The sequence below is a fragment of the Periophthalmus magnuspinnatus genome, chromosome 6, assembly GCF_009829125.3.
Source record: "Periophthalmus magnuspinnatus isolate fPerMag1 chromosome 6, fPerMag1.2.pri, whole genome shotgun sequence".
NCBI classification, from domain to species: Eukaryota; Metazoa; Chordata; class Actinopteri; order Gobiiformes; family Gobiidae; genus Periophthalmus; species Periophthalmus magnuspinnatus.
This window is the reverse complement of record NC_047131.1, coordinates 26,076,335-26,093,896: the sequence shown is the minus strand read 5'-3', so window position 1 is coordinate 26,093,896 and position 17,562 is coordinate 26,076,335. Positions and strand designations below refer to the sequence as shown.

Sequence of the window (17,562 nt, the reverse complement as noted above, 5' to 3'; positions counted from 1 at the left end):
GCTAATCGTGCCTAAGGTTATTTGAAATTTATGAGCAGGTTTTTTTTTTGTTTTTTTTGTTGGTTTTTTTTTTTGGTTATTTTTTTTGTTTTGTTTTTTTCATCAAACAAATTAAGGAAATTCCACTTAGGCACTTATCAACTTATCCGTTGAGTTTATGATATTTGTCTCCAAATAAACCCCCAACGCGCCTGTAAAAAAATACACACAATAAGCTATTATTAAATTGGTTGTTGTTGGGAAATGGGGAGAAGCCACAGGAGCATAACGCACCAGAAGTTCCGCGGTTGTTATCAAACACCTGCTTATCTCCCACATCAGCCTGGCTCTTGAGGATCTTCTTGGAGCATGTGTTAGCGCTCCTTATTTGCGTTATATAATACGCCACTCAATAGATATCTTTGTAAATTCCAGATATTTAAATAGCTACATTTTAAATAAGAACGCATTTTGCTTTAAATTGCTTTTTGTTTGCCTAAAAACTTTACTCCCTAAGTAAAGTATTTGACATGAACGATAGTAAACTGATGATGGTCGTGTGGACGATAGGCGCGCAACAGACGCACGGTGTTTGCGCGCGCGTCTGATGAATGACCGGAGCGACAGGAGGGAGGTATAGAACAAGTCTGCCCAGTAACAATCGCTGAGGAACTATTGGCTATGCAAATAGACGCACTGCAGGGCGGAGGAAACAACTTACATTGGCAGCATTAAAAAAAACTTTAAAGAGATATTTCCCCGACTTCTCTCCAAGCAGCACATAAAGCCAAGAGTTTGGGAGGGAAGTGAACAGCTCTTTACAGTACTCATGCGCCTCGAGTCCCGTCCATTCAGGAGTCTTCTTTGAAGTGCAGAATAAAAGGCGGGATTAACATATTTACACATGCAGATTGTGTCCGGGGGGAAATCATTTGGCTCTCACTTTTAATGATGTCCTCAATGACCCGTCCGTTTCCACCTGCCTCATTTTTGGGCTCTACAGTCTTGCATTCATCTTTCAATATAGACCTATCTTATAACTCACAAGCAGCTTCACATTTCCTAGAAAGCTATCTCATAAACCACAAGTTTGTCGCTGTTGAAAAAAAGCATGAAAGAAAAAAGTGTGCCCATGTGTGTCCGCTCTGTGCGTGCAGGAGGTGCGTGGGAGGCACGAGGCTGATTCTCGTGCACTCCCATGTGCCTGTAGAAGTTCGGCTATTATAACTCTTTGTATGCTGTGTCTAAGTTTGTTTTTTGCCTAATAATATGGCAAAAGGGCAAGTGCAAGACTCATATGTTCCGGATATATTCTGACTTTTAAAGATTAAAGATGTTCTAAACGGGTGTGTAAAATGTGCTCAGAGTAGACCAACAGTTTTCAATGCACTATAAGTCTGAATGTATGTGGATGTTCCCCATTGTCTGCTCCTTGCATTGGTAATGAGGCAGTGAAGCTACATGCAGACGGAGCAGGGGATGGGGAGGGGGTGCTGTGGTCCATACAGAGTGCGAGCGATTGCGTCAGTACCGCACGCAGGGCAGGCGGATGAAAGAGGCAAAGGAAAAAAGTTCTTAACGCAGCAGAGCACACGCGAGACGCAGAGAGGCAGGACTAGACTCGATCACGGAGCCCCTGCAGTCTTTATGCCGACACTTTCTCTTCCATCCTCGTAACGCCACCGCTTCCGGACACAAAGCCCAGCGTCGCTTTCGGACAGGCAGTGAAACAAAGTGGCACCATGGAGCTGCTGTGCCTCGAATTGGACACGAACATACGCGCTAGACCTGACCCGAACCTCCTGTGTGATGACAGAGTACTGCACAGTTTGTTGACCATAGAAGAGAGGTTCCTACCGCAGTATTCCTATTTCAAAGGCGTCCAGAAAGACATTCAGCCTTTTATGAGGAGGATGGTCGCTACTTGGATGTTGGAGGTACAGACAGCAAAGCTCGCCATTCTCTGCTTTTGAAAACTTTGATTTCTTTGCTGCTTTGGTAAACTGTGTGCAATTTTCTTAAACGTAACTCCCAGCCCTCCCAGTGCGATTATTCCTCATTGTCAGCGTCTCTCTGTGTCATATTGTCAAAGTCCACTCAAAACGAGTCAAGCCGATTGAACTGCTAAAGCATTTCTGCGAAAGAACCCAATGTTAATGGTTTGAGCAGTTGTTTGTGCTCTTATTATTTAATGTATGCTGAATATTTCCATGCACACGTATGCAGAACAGCAAGACAGCCCTGTGCTCTGATCGCCATGTTGGTTTACAGGAGCGCTCGCTCTTTTAACGACTGTTTATAGTGTCATAAACGTAATAACATCACTAGAGACATACAACACCGGATAGAAGAGGTTCTCCTGTGTCATGCCTAACGATGAATATTGACAAAAAGTTCTGCGTATATTTTATATATATATTTGAAATGTCCGAAGGGCTAGGGCCTTATCTGACTGAGACTCTCCCTTTTGTCGCGACGCCTTTTCTGTAAAAGTGTGTTCAAATGACACGTCTGTGTTTGATAATTTTACCCATTAGCCATCTAGGAACGCACAGCAGACCTTATGCTTTATTTTCATGCAAGAAATATGCACTTGAGACGGCGCGTCTAATTTTATTTAATTTTTGAAATCACTAACGCAATTGCTCTTGTGTGACGCACTCAGTCTGACTTGGCGTTCGTCTTACATTTTGTCATTTTATTCATAAATTCTGCGGTGGCTTATATGTAGGAACTGTCGGTTTTGATAAAGAAGGGTCTCTAGGACATTGTCATGTGAAAAAAGTGAAACTAGCTAATTTATTTGTATTTTTAAATATTTTATGAAAATATGACGAATGAAGAAAAGCGTGTTTCCGCATGGAGCTGCTGTGGCGCTGCTGTGGGCTTGTTTCTTTTTGGCTCAGTGCTTTGTGACTTGAATTGATTTTTATAGTGAATGGAAATGTGGAATGCCATTCTATTGACATGTAACCTTTTTGGGTACTTGGGGAAAATCATATCTATTGAATTAATACGGTGTTGCAACTGGTTCCAGGGCTGGGCGCAAATTGTTGGCTGTGCACCAACTATGTGTGTCACTGAATTTATATGCACTTTTATGTGAAGAGTCTTTTAACCCAAGTGGTCTCTAATGCTCTGTTTGTCTGCACAGGTTTGTGAGGAGCAGAAGTGCGAGGAAGAAGTTTTCCCTTTGGCCATGAACTACTTAGACAGATTTTTAGCCGTGGTACCCACAAAAAAGTGTAACCTGCAGCTGCTGGGAGCCGTCTGCATGTTCCTCGCATCCAAATTAAAAGACACGCGCCCATTAACCGCGGAGAAGCTTTGCATCTACACAGACAACTCCATCAGACCACAAGAGCTCCTGGTAAAGTCTATAGGCCACATGTGGCCATTATGTAAAATTCTAATTCTATTATCAAATGTATGTTTCTTTTCTGGGAATATTTTTATGATTTACCAATTTATTGCACTAATAAGATATTATTTGCAACCATTAATCACGTCTATTGCCACGTGATATGTAGTCAGCCAGTTGTGTACAAATAGATCTATAGCCCACGAGGACTTGCTCCTTCTTACTGTACTGCATAAGCGCCTGTGAGCTCTTACAGTATCCACCACTGTGTGATGGTCTCCATCGCCATCTAGTGGTAGTTATTTGCATAGAGCAATGAGTTCAGCTTGAACAACAGCCAGAAAGTTGACTCTGTTGCTGTCAGACAGAGAGACACACACAGGGTTAGACTCCAATACTTTAAACATTAAAAATACATTAATAGGTTGTAAGGGTAGAACATATCAGTTTTATATGTTGTATAAGTTGCCGCATGTCCCCTTGTTGTGGATTTATCAATTTAATTAGTCAGTTTTTCTTAGTCCAATGCAGCATCAACATTACCAAACAATCTCAGCCATGTTGTGAAATAATTATAATGCAATACAACACAATGTGACTACTGCATACTGTGTCTTCCATAATGACTGTGGGTATTGTTATAGCATTGTTGTGTACAAACCAGAAATAGAATATTATGAAGATCTGCTCCAGCTTTTGGTTTAAGGATGTGTCTGTCAGGCCTTGAACTGCTCTAGCGAAGCCTCTTCTCAGTCTTTCTGTATAAGGCAGTATTTTGGCTAACATACAGACACAGGAAACAGATCAGCTGCTCAGGACATGTGATCACTACATTTTTTCTCTTCATCTTTGGTAACAATTTCTTGTAAAGAGAACCACAGTGTTACAAAGAAGGTGTGACCAGAGGAAGGCAGAAGGAAGTGGTGCTGGCGTGCCTCTGTCAGCATATAGCCTGTGTTGTAAGGTGTACAGTTCAAACTGGGTTTAGGCCAAAGACGCTTAAGGACATTCATAGTCAAGTGGCTAAGTTCTGTACAGAAAACAGGCTTCACTGATTTGTCACAAACTATAATGCACTCAGACAATCTTATCAGTTGTAAACATTATGACGCAATTTCTCTACAACAATGGACTTTTAGAAGAAAAATAAAACTAGTAGAATTTCATAATAAATATCTGTTCAATGATAGCCATTCCAGAGTATCCTATGATCCTTTAACTATTGAGTCCATTGTATGTCTATGAAAGGGAAAAATGAAGAGCATCACTGGTCCCCGTCAGTCACAAGGCTGCAGCTCGGAACCAAACTACCAAATATTTTCCCAAATTAGTCATCAGCTAACCTTCCCCCTGTTCCTTTCTCATCCCGGAAGTGAAAGTAAGATTCAAACAGCACACACCACACCTAAATCTGACATGTGTTAACTAGCGTTCCATTCACAGTGGTAACTGGTGAAACCGAGGGACAGTTATACTTTGCTAGTACGCTCAGAGGTATTTGAAAATATTTAGTCATTAGAACGTTTTATCCTATCAAATAAAAAAATAAAAAAAGGTAATACTATACTACAATGAAGAAAGAACATTTTTTAATGAACATATAGTTACTCACTCTGACTAAGAATCAGTCAGAGTTAGTAACTATTTAAGCATTTGTCCATGCTTTATTGAGGCTAATTAAGGTGGAGTTATTATAAAGTGAAACCAAAATATGTACTGCATTTTGACATATGTGAGTATTTGTAAAAGTAACAATAATAATAATAATTGTTATTATTATAAAATAAGTTTATATAAGGGTTTGTGTCAAGATCTTGAAGTATAGTTATCTGAGCTAGTTCGATCCTCTCTTGAGTGGTTATAAGCTTGTTCTTACAGAGTTATGTAAGCGCACACAGCACACAGGCAATGCAGCCTCTGGTGGGCCTCTTTAGGAAAGTCCCCAGATGCCAGACACATAGACTGCGCACAGGGAGACAGTGGAGTGAGGTCACCTGGCATAACTGCTTTTTCTCTTTTCCAGCCTGAGCACTTGCTAATTCCACTAATATCACATGTGATTTTTTTTCAACCATCATTAAGCATTATCAGCTGTAAAATACTGTCTAGTGTGAGGTTGTGAAAAGGCAATAATCCCAACACAGAACCTCAAGTTGACATGTGTGAATCATGTGAATGGAGCACATTTGCTACTTTCTTTGTTAAAGTTGCTACAATATAGCTTCAAGGCTTAGCATGGATGTGGTTCTTTTTTTTTTTTCTTTTTTTTTAGATTCAGTGTGAAACCTTATTGTTACTATGGTTAACGTGAATCATTATTATGGACACATAGCTCTTATAAAGGGTTCATTAGATATCTTGCATATTGTAAAAACAAGTAACAAGTAAAATTGTTGTTGTCTTATACTTCTCTTTGTTGGCAGGAATGGGAACTGGTGGTGTTGGGGAAGTTGAAGTGGAACCTTGCAGCTGTTACGCCAAACGACTTCATTGAGTACATTCTGAGGAGGCTGCCCCTGCCCGAGGATAAGCTGGCACTTATACGCAAACATGTCCAAACCTTCATTGCCCTTTGTGCAACAGGTGAGACAATCACTAAATAACCATAGATATTATATCAAAAATTAATTCTAGCATTTTTGTGCACTTGACTTACCTTTTAACAGGGATGGCATTAGGGACTCAGGCAAAAAGGCTCATGTATGTGTTTTAGCATAGTTGCATGTTATTATATTTTAATTCCAACAATTTGGTTATTGAAATGAAGTAAAAGAAATAAAAGAAAACAAAATAAAAATGGAGCTAAAAAGGTTATCAGGAATGTTTTTTGTTTTTGTTTTTTTATGTTTGATTGAATTACTTGACTGTTTATGGACAAACTGGAGAAAGGCTTCTTGAACGTCATCTACATGGGGAAATCATATTTTGTCATATGCAATTGTCATCTCTTTTGAGGCACAATTTGTTCATGTTTTGGAGATGTATCACTTGACTTTCAGGCCACCCTATAACATTTCAAAGCAGTGTCTATGCTTAAGGGCCATTCCCATGTCACACACAAGTGTGGATGGGAGGAGCGGACCAGGGTGGAGTTGAGCCCTGCCCATTGTCTTACTGCTTTTCAGGTGAATGGTTCCCTAAAGTTCAAACATTTGGGCCAGTCGTGGGATAGAGCCTTTAACTTGATCTGAAGAGACAGGCAGAGTGAGAGGGGAGCCAGAGGAGCACTCTGTTTTTGTGTGGCCAATTCTGAGGCATGTCATGTTTTTATATCTCTTCCCCCGCTGCCTTGACTTCCCTTTTTTCTTTCACCCACTTCTCTTCTCACGCCTCTCCGCCGTACAGCTGTGGGACATGGTGGCTTTCTCATGTTGAGATTCTCCAAAAGACAAGTTCCCCAAGTTTTGTTAGCAGTTCAGATCGAGAGATTGATTATATCTTGATAAATGGTCACATTTTTTACATCACTTTTCCACCTTCAAAGCACTTAAAACACTTTACGCCAAGGATCCACTCACCCCTTTAGACACATATTCACTCACCAATCTTCATTTGGATAGTCACCTAAGTATACTTTCTGATGAAAAACTGCTTTTATATATTATTAAGTGTGTGTGGATGGGTAGATGAATACAAAAAGACTTATGCACAATTTTTAACCAAGTATCTGTGAATAGATATATTTTCTATTAGATAACATTTTTTTCTCAGTAAATTGTTTGATAAATGGCTCCCATCCTAAGTGATTATGGTGAGAATTCTCCTAAGATGTTTTGAGAAGGAAAAGACTGTGGATTTAAATCAGCACCGTAATTGAGGTCACCTGTGGCCATCCATAGTCTCATTTAAGCCCTATTCTCCTTTCCTCCTACCCCTACTACTCCTATAGGCCAACTGCAAGAGAAGAGCATGCATACAACCACTGCTGTGTTTGCAAAGAAACAAGAGAGAGATGAGAACAAGAGCAGAATACAGCTCCTCATTCCTAATAGCTCCTCTCTTTTGATGAAACAGTTCCGTTCGGGCCACTCGGTGGGATTTTGTCAGGTGGCGCAGGCTGGCTCTGTATTAATTAATAACATTGTCTGGTCCATTCATGACTATGCAAATGGGTGGGGGGCTCAGCTAGAGACTGTGAGAATAGAGACAAAAGAGCCAGTCCTTACATTTCATATGCAGAGCCATATCAGGGTCGGTGCTGCAGGGCCACTCGATAGGAAACAGCAGCATTTCCCTGAGGCAGGCCGCCAGATAATAGTCTAGAAACAAGCTCATTAAGGGAGATTATGAGACTCCATTCCTGCACACAGACACCCAGCACTCCAAGCTTCCTCTTCTATTCTCATTCAATGGAGGTAAAGTGGGAGAAAGGATGGGTGCATGGGGCAGACAGATGCACCCGGACCTGTCTGCAGCCGTTATTGAACTCCATCTTCAGGCCATATTGCGACGGATTAAGTTTTTAACACACAGTCCAATAGGCTGCTGTAATAGTATGCAAGAAATGTGAGAATAGGCATAGATGATCAAAGGAAAACTCTGGATCAAGGCCAGCCATGTGGTGTAAGAAAAAGTAACTTGCAATGCTAAACATTTGCTAAAGAGCTATTTCATTTAGGTAACCAGGTGTCCAATAGTTATTTGTGGGAAGTATGTGCTCACTGTCTGTGGTATGTCAAGATAGTAGTCTGATCGCTCTGCTAACAAACATTAACCAAAGTGCCTACAGACAGACAAGTACTAATGATTCACCAATTCAGTGTGTCACAGTGTTCATTCATTACAAGGATCCAACATGATTAAACACAGCTCAGAGAAATAAAGAATGAATCAATCAATTTATGTTTCTATAGTGTCTTTCAACAACCAGGGTTGACCAAAGTGTGCTAGTACATTAATCAATATCAACAATACGTTTTGGCTTTGAACAGAGACAGCTCTCAAATGGAATGTAACCCGACAAAGAGTTCCACAGTCGTGAACCTTTCTGATTATTCCCAAATTGTTTATAACAACAAATAATTTCTCCAGACTGGAACGGAAGCATTGTTCATAGTAACAAACTGAACTGAAATGAACATTTGCTTAATTGAGACTGTGTGGAGAATTCCATATATTCTCAGGACCATGGTTCATCTGGATATGTCAATGGAAATGCCCTCTCTGGTGTTCAGGCCTTCATCGTGATGAGTTAAAATCTTAACAATTTAGATACATACTTCATACTTTCATACGCACCAGAGAAATTTTCATCTCTCTGGTGCTCCTGACGTGGAGGTTTGTCTAGTTTAAAACCCCACAGAACTTACTAGTAATTATACTTACAAAAGATGCACCATATAAAGCCACTTTAGCAACCAGCGCACTCGTACTTGGTATAAATAATAAACCTTAAGTTTGTTTTGTGTTTGTTTTGTTTTATCTTTGGCTTTTGTTTTTGTTTTTACCAAATAGTTGCCCAACTGAACTCTCCATAGTCCTTGTTTTAGCTACCAGGCATTAGTGGAGAAACTGATGCCAGTTCAAATATGATGTTTGTTTTCAGTTTTATCATTCAGCAGGCGCAGAGAAGCTGTAATGTATCCTCTTTGATAAATAAGGTTATTAAATGCAGCATGTATAGAATACAAGAAGTTGATTTATAGCACTGGAAAGAGGGTAGAGGGCAGACAGAGTGTGTGAGCTCTTTTCCTATTTTTGGCTGTTTTTCAAGTTTCCAACTTTAATTACTTTACAAGTTTAATGTGCATACTGTGCATTGCTGCCACCCAGGAGGAGTGTGTCTTGTAGGGCAGCAGTCTGAGTGACCAGGGTCTGGGGATAGTTCCAGGGCAGGAGCACAGGGCAGTGTGGGAGAGGGGGCAAAGGCAGCAGAAAGGCTCATTGAGAGTGAGAGGGGTGCGGGCCAGACCGGCCAGCCGCTGCGCACAGGCAGCTTTCCATCACAGGCGTCCCCACTCAGCTACATACACTGTTTATCCTCCACATGAATATCAATGAGGCCCTCCTGAAATACAGCCATTCTTCCCCCCACATGCAGTGGCCACCAGTCTGCAGTGTCGACTCACATCGGCTGCACGCGCACATCCTTGTTCTCTCACAGACCTGTCTTGTTTGGAGTGCGAAAAGTCAGCTTGCTGCCCACTGCCTACCACTCCTCTCCACTCTTCCACAAAACTTTGCCTATGCTGTGTGCACATCCGTCTGTTTCCACATCTGTCATTACATGCAAGCGTTGTTCTTTTGTCCCTGTGTCTTGTGCTGCCCCTTCAGTGTCACTCTGCTGTCTCTGCACACGTACTGTAAATCCATGTATGCCTTTGTCCATGTGCCCACTATAGAAACTTGCCTTCACTGCAGTGATGTAATGCTCCGGGCTTTGTCCGCTCCTTCCTTTTGGCTTGAGGTCGTCTTTAATAAATGGTTCTTTGGCAGGGGCCCAGCAGCTAACACACAGGGTGTATAATAAGTTCATTTATTTGTCAACACTGAGCCCACAAGATGGGAATGCGCCTGGCTGTGCATGTTAAAAAGGCACTAAGGGGCTATCCATGGGCACACCTCTTTGATTCCAAATAAAAAAGGAAGAACAATCTCTGCTGAATATGGCAATATGTTAATGTGCCATTTCCTTCTCTGCCTCACTGCTCACTCCTCCAGCTATAGGTGGCCCAGGAACAGAGGCATGCTTATGGGGGGAGCAGGAGGGAGAGGTCACTGGAGGGCGGCTCTTTTCTTTTCTGTAGAGCCTCGCCGCGTCTGGACACAGACTCCAGAGTGATGTGCAGAGGGCTGCCCACCCCCACCACCTCTCCCTTCTCTTTAGAAATGTGCGCTTGTGACCACAGGGTCCATCCCTCTTCCGTCCCAGCTCCTTCATCAGTCTCCCCTCTTCGACCCACTGTCCCCTTGTCCCGCCTGTCCGCCCTGTCCCCCATCAGGCTGTGTTCATTGTCCGCTGCAAACTCTCTGAATCCTATGTGCAGAGAAGGGAATAGATGCTGTGTCAGTCAATCGGGTAAAATGAGGTGATGACTCTGAACAATAGAGTCACACTCACACTGGCTGCCTTCTCACAAGGCCCACTACTCAATTAAAATGCTAAGAGATAAGAGCAAAGCCAATGCAAACTGCTGCTTGTTGTAGCAACAAAGCCTGAGGCATGTGTGCCATTCAGTAGTCCCATCTAAGCAGGCCATGTGTTGTCAAAAAAGAAAGGTAGAAGTTGAGCAAGATATAAAAAGAAAAAAAGAGAAAGGAGTGTGACTCTCTGTCCGTCTGCTGCCTGTCTGCCGGCCTCTCTCTCCCTGTGTGCCAGTTGCCTTGCCTTTTCGGGATTCTGGCCCGTTCACAAGCTGTCTCATTTGCATTATGAATAACAGTGAGGGGAGCTAACAAGGTTATTGGTCTTTGAGACGCACGCCTGTGACCACACGTGGAAAAAGGACCTACAGCAGTGAGCATTGGCAGAGGCACTGAGCCTCTTTATTCTTGCCTTTCCAAGGGCTATGGGGCTTTTTCAGGGAGCACACGATTTACTCAGTGGAAGGAAGAAAAGGGGCCGGCTGGGGAGAGGAGAGTGGGGTGGGCAGTGGGTTGGGGTAGTTGCTTTTCAGCTTCTTTACAAGCCGAGTGAACCCTCATTATCCAGGCCCCTGGTCATTAGTGACAGCAGTGACCAGAGCCAGAACCATACAAGACATATTTTAGGATGACCATTGCGTTCGTCTTTTAAATGCATACTGTATAGAAAATAACAGTTTGTTCTATAAAATATTTGTATTAATTGAAAAATATATATTTACGTTTATTTTTCAGATTTTTCATTTGCTATGTACCCTCCTTCGATGATTGCCACTGGGAGTGTGGGAGCAGCTATCTGTGGCTTACAACTCAACTCAAGTAACCAATCACAGTGGGGCGACAGTCTGACAGACCTGCTGGCAAAAATCACAAACACAGAGGTGGTAAGTCTGTCTCACTCTCTTTGTGTACCATATCTAATTGAGTTTAGGTACAACTAACGTGGTACAAGTCTTCATAAGCTTTAGCGTGGTTTACTATAGATTTGACAGGATAGCACAATAATGACAAATATATATGGAGTCCTTTAGTGAAAAATATTTTCATTAATTAGTGAGGCACTGTCTTCTTTTATAAATAACTTTTATTAGTAGAGTACTTTCACACTACTTGTAGTGCCCCGGAGAGCCCTAGGCTTAAAAACATGTCATGATGTCTCAACTATGTGGACAAAATTGAGTACATAAAGTGCTTTGATTGCATTCAAATCACAGTACTACTAACTATGCAGCAACAGTCTGCATTGTTGTGATAGGACACATTTTAGCTGTGTATTAGCTAGCCTTGTGATAATGTGTAAAAAATAAACAGAAGGGGTTCCAACAGTGACCCCTGGGGCACCCCACAGTTTTGGTTAGGGTTAGATTGGAGAGTCAGAGACCAATATCAACATAGTACTTCTTGTTTTCTACCACTGAGCCACTGCCTGAGGGAACTGCCAGAGACGCCCAGGATCACATGATTGACTGCACACAGATCTAGCAAGAATAAGACTGAAACTTTGCCTGCATCATTGTTTAGGCGGGTGTCATTGTTTGAGCAGTCATTTTTATTAATGTTGCTTCTTCTAGCAGTACACTCCTTTGTATAATATTCAAACCTCTAACACATTAATGGTGTTTCCAGTAGTCTCACATTGAAGTCATTAACATTTTGCAAATAAAGCCCAAGGGGCTTGGCGTAGACTGTGAACGGCCGCAGTGCAGTGCAGCCATGCAGTGACTGTGGAAGAATGCCTTTTAAGGGGCACTGGGAGAATACTTGTGGCAAGACACAGGCAGTTCCTTTACATGTTCTGCACTTTACTTAATTTTCTCACAGGAATTGAGTTTTTATGGCCAGTCGAGCACATGTTAGTGGGTTACTGTGTGTGAGAGGGTGCACACGCCCCTCTTTGTGGCCAACCTCTGGAGCAGATTAAGAGAAAGCCCTGCTTGGTTTTCGTTGACATCAGAGTAATTTCTGAAAATGTGGTCCCAGAAGCAGGCCTTCCAATCCAGTCCACAGGAGACCAATTCTGTCAACATAACTAAAAAATCGCCCTTCAGAGCACATGCAGGTGCTTAAGGAAGAAAGGACATTTCATTGACAAAGTATCTTAAAGACTTAAAGTGTTCAAGCCAATTAACATTGCTTCCCCTTACTAGCTAAATATTGAGTATGGCTCTGACTCCATTGTGCATGACTCTTGAGGAGGTACTTTTTTTAAAATGAAGTTTCAAGATCATGTTTGAATTAGTAAAACATTTCTCAATTTCTGTGAGTGCAATTGCTGTGCACTTTGACGCCACCAGAGAGCAAAAACAGTTAGTGTACCACCTAGCTGCTAACAGGCTATTGAGTGGTTGTCTCCTCCTTCCCTTCCTTCTGACTTGCTTGCCTGACCTCTCTGCTCTGTCAACCTTCCGTCCTGGAGGATATGAGGCTGCTGAGAGGCTCTTGTCCCAGGTGGGTTCTCAAATTGCAAAGGTGGCCTTTGATGGTGAAAGGCGAGTCATTCAGATCCCAGTAGTTCCCCCAAAGGCAGGCAGGCACACACACTGGCTCTCGTTAAGAAAGCCCCAAGTCTGCGTTCCCACAGGAGGTGGATGTAATTAACATAGCTTTAGTACTACCTGTGTTTTCAGCCTCTGTTGTCAAGGCTACTTGTGTTTGGGTTTTGTGTGTTTTAGGATAGTGGAGGTGGGATATGGGTGCTGGGATAAGAGAGGAATGCATGCCCACTAGTACTTCAAGGGGTGTTGGGTGTTCTACTCTGGTGGGCTGATGTAATGTTTAAGTCCACGCTGTGTCTACCAGTGGTCATTTAAAACTCTGGTCTCCTTTGTCGAGGACCAGCAGGAGCCAAAATTTATACTATTTAGCTGGTACTGCATTTCGGTCAAACATCAAAATGATTGCATTAAATATATTGCCGTTTTATTTTATTTATTAATAAAGAAACATGGCGCACTTTTTGTTGTGATATAGTTTGATAAAGAGTTGTTTCTTGTGTATCTTGTAGGATGTTCTCAAAGCATGCCAGGAGCACATCGAGCGTGTTTTGGTGAGCAGTCTCCGTGAGGGCCATCAGCAGCAGCAGCAGCAGCAGCAGCAAACACAGAGAGGCTCGAGTGGCAAAGGCTTAGAGGAGCTGGACCAGTCTTCCACACCCACAGATGTCCGGGATATCAACTTATGAATGAACCACCAGAGGGCGGCATTGCACAGGATTTACAAAAAATATCATGGAATAAAAAAACTTGATTTCTTAAAAGCAGAAAAAAAAAGCTAAAAAACAAAAAATGCAAAAACATGCTTTTTAAGAAAGAGGACTATGCTTGATAGTTTATTATTATTTTTAGTAGACTTTTATTTGTAAAGTCAAAAACCCTGCCCATGAAATAGATTTTGACTTTCTAATTCACAAGCAACACATTTGATTCAAAATGAAGCTCTTCTGGTGCCTTGGATTTACAAAAGGGAAGCCAATAATTTGCATTCTACCTATGATTGTATAGATAAAATCAATGAGATTGCTTGGTCATATGCTGTGGAGACCATTCTGAATTTATTGACAATTGCTTACACTTTTTGTATCCGATAGTAGTCCACTATAAAATATGAGACTGTTGAGATGGGAATAAGTGTTAAAGCTCCTTGGTTTTTAGAAGGTCAATACATGCTTAATGGCTGAGACACACAAAAACAATAATGAATCATGTTCCATATTTTATGGGATTTTAATCGTCATGGTTAATATATAATAATTATGATTATTTGTCATATTTGAACTTTTAGATCAGTAAGCTCTTTTTGTAAGGCTGCTTGTGTGTGCAAGTGAGAGAGTGAATGAGAGAAAGAGTGGAACATGTAAATGCTACATGTGATGCTGCGTTTGCAGCAGTGTGTTTTCCTAGACGCTTAGAACACATTCAAGTCATGGATTTGCAATTTCTGTTAATGTCACAGAGCAAGCCAAGGCTACACATTCTTTGTCCAAATATATGGAGGGCATCAATGTTATATCACTGCATTACAGGACGTCTGTGGGCTTAGCGAAACAGCCTGTGTGGGTAATGCAAGTGTAAAATCCATTGTCAGACCAGACAGAACGTATAGAAAGTCAAGAGGACTTTAGTCTTGTCTGCATCAGCAGTGGACTAAATCAGACAGGCTTGGTATGTTACTGTAAGGAGTGACTTGTGAACTGGGTATATGGAGACCCCCCCGTGTGGCGCTGTTGGATAGGACAGAGGATGTCTGAGGAGCAGGTGCATGCTGCTGTAAGGACAATGTACAGCCTGGAGCTGGAAATGATGAATAAAAGCTGCCAGAACGCCTCACAAAGTATCTTTAACTCAAGAAACGGCATCATTTTATTTCTGGATATATGACCTAAACTGCCCAAACAAATGGATATACATGAGGAACTAAGACTCTATACCGATCATGTGAAAATCATCTTAGTGGAGAACATGATGAGGAAATACTGTCAATGTATCTGGAGTCCCAGATAGAGTTGTGTTCCCTTATATGATTTCAATGGTAAAGCACTTTGAGAACATGCTCCCTAGGAGATAAGTAAAATACATTTGGTGATTGGAGATGAATGGATGTTTCCTTTTTTTCTTGTTAGCCTTTTCTTTGGTTTACTTTGTAGGGCTGGTTTCCCAATCATCACACATACCCTTCTCAAGCAAGTGTCAAATTTAGGCTTTCCAGCATTCCAACAAAAACATTCCTGCAACAAAATATGAGAGTCCAACTGAAAGTGACTCTTTTAGTTTGATATGAATTAGAGGCTAAATCTGACCATCGGCTCTATTTTGGGATCAAGACATTGTTTTACTTGAATTTTCTTCTTTTTATTTATCTGCATAAAACAGTCTCACAGCTACAACAGAGGAGGTCTTACATCATATGTTTGCACAATGAGGTATGCTTTTTGAACCAACTGAAGTAATGTGTTGCAGTTGGTGGTCAGTGGACAGTACTGGCTTGTAATTAGCTTTTTTAAGTTTATGTTTGCCACTGCATCTTCCCTATGAGCTTTGCTGCTTTACATCAGTTGTAATGTGGGTTCAGCCGAAAGAGCACAAAGTAAGGATATAGTCATGGGGACACTGCACTGCACGGTGTCAGACTTATTTGCTCAAATTGTTTATTACTTTGAGTGTAATTTCCATTAGATTATGGATTTAGTTTATGGTTTTAATTTAACCAAGCAATTATGATACTTGCCATACAATGTTTTACCCCTCATTTTCCTCAGCCCTATGTAAGCTCTCCCTGCCATTTTGTGTTTATTTGTTATCATGTACCACATATTATTGGGGTGACCAGACCCACATATGGGCTTTCTACTATTGAGAGATACTGTATTCCAAAGTGAAGCAAGGATAGAGAAGGAGGTGTGAAGACATCAAGAAAAAGTGTCAATATTTGAATTTAGGTTTGTTGTTTTGCGCTGCTAAAAGCTATGAATTTGTTTCATTTATACAAAAAATGACATTGCCTAGTCGTGATGTGTCACATGAGTGTGCTGCTATTTTATAAACATTTGTATTATAATATAATTATTTTACTGCTTAAGACATACATTCAGAAAACCGAAGTAGATTGTTATAGAAGAACATGATACGAGTATTTGACTGGACATGCTTTTGTACAGTTTGACAGTTTAGTTAGCATGTCTTTTCCATTTGTAAATCTACTTTGTTCTACTTCTACTAGTCACATTCTGCATCAGTGGTATTACAGATACCTCAGGATTACTGGAGACTCTTCATTAATTATCACCTATACCTCTGCAGTCTGGAAGCCTGGACAGGCTTATCTCTCTGTTCTACAACGCCTAATTAAAAAGAGGGAACAGTCAGTGTATACTGCATCCCCAAGGACTTTTGGAGCAAGAGTCATCTTGCATTTACATACTTTTGGGGTTGTTTCAACAGAAACAGTTCAGACATGTCCACTGTGTTTATTCCGGTGCTACATTTGATTGTTATGTTCAGGGGTTGAGCATTCCTACAACAGTGGCCTTATCTACACATCTTAGCCATTTGGATTCAGTTTAAATTCTTTTAAACAATTGTACATAGGCTACAGAATTGTAATATGCACAACTTGATTAATCTGCCATAATCAAAAGCTGAAAATGTCATCTGTGCAGATGTCAAGTTTCCCCTACATTGTAACTCTTGTCATGTACCTCAAATGTCTGTTGCACAACCTCTGTTCAATAAATTTCTGCTTTAAAGGGTGTGACACCACATCAGTTCACTGATGAAGTCTATTGTTTGTTTGTTTGTTTGTTTACAGTCTGCACCATCTTTTGGTGCACATGCCCACATAAAAGTTAGACTTGAGTCACTATGTTAAGGACACTTGGGACTCGACTTGAACTTGAATGCCAGTGACTGTTGACTTGGAGCCGTGTGACATGAGATGACTTGAAGTTTCTCTAATAATAAATGTGTATAAACTCTTCTCTATACAATTGATTGTTAGGTGTAGACTAGGCTACTTTCAATTCTTAATTTTAATGAAACAAACTGGAAAATTTCCATCCCCACTTGTCTATTTGAGACTAAGAGTTTTTTTTTTTCTTTTTAAGAAAGACCATTTACAAAAATCATATAAACAATACAAGCTGTGTTTGAATAGGCCTGTTTAGTACAGGCTACTTGACTTGAACTTGAAAAGACCTGAAATTCAAAGCATAGGACTATAGGCTTGACTTGGGCATGAGGAGTTGAGACTTACTTACAGTCCTACCTCTGGCAAGGTTATATAATCTTTAGTTTATACATTTTATTGAACGACGAATGTGCATTGTCTGTTGTCAGAAGCCTATTGATGAGTTCAAGCCCCTCTATATGCCTAGGCTATAGTGTTTTACATTTACAGACCTATCCTTGAAATCAATGGTTGCATTTGGACGCATTCTTATGACGACTTTTAATAGGGATGTTAACAGGGAATTAAACCCCGAACGTCGCTGTGACCCTGTGGCATTGCAGAGGAAGACTGTTCTCCTCTGAGTCCTTTGACAGGGACGGTTTTTAAGAACAGTCAATCACCACGCATCATGTATTACGTTGATTGAACTATCCATAGTATACAGAAGGCAGTTATTTGAATAGATCCATGGGCAG

The 17,562-nt window shown here is 41.1% G+C and overlaps 1 protein-coding gene across 1 annotated transcript; it reads left to right on the top strand.

The window, feature by feature from the left end:
* The first annotated feature begins 1,513 nt into the window (after nucleotides 1-1,513).
* ccnd2a (cyclin D2, a) lies at nucleotides 1,514-16,691 on the top strand. The gene is made up of 5 exons (XM_033967423.2): nucleotides 1,514-1,916; nucleotides 3,134-3,349; nucleotides 5,764-5,923; nucleotides 11,159-11,307; nucleotides 13,428-16,691. The coding sequence occupies exons 1-5, from the start codon at nucleotides 1,722-1,724 to the stop codon at nucleotides 13,602-13,604; spliced, it is 897 nt and encodes a 298-aa protein (XP_033823314.1). The 5' UTR covers nucleotides 1,514-1,721; the 3' UTR covers nucleotides 13,605-16,691.
* The last annotated feature ends 871 nt before the right edge of the window (nucleotides 16,692-17,562 follow it).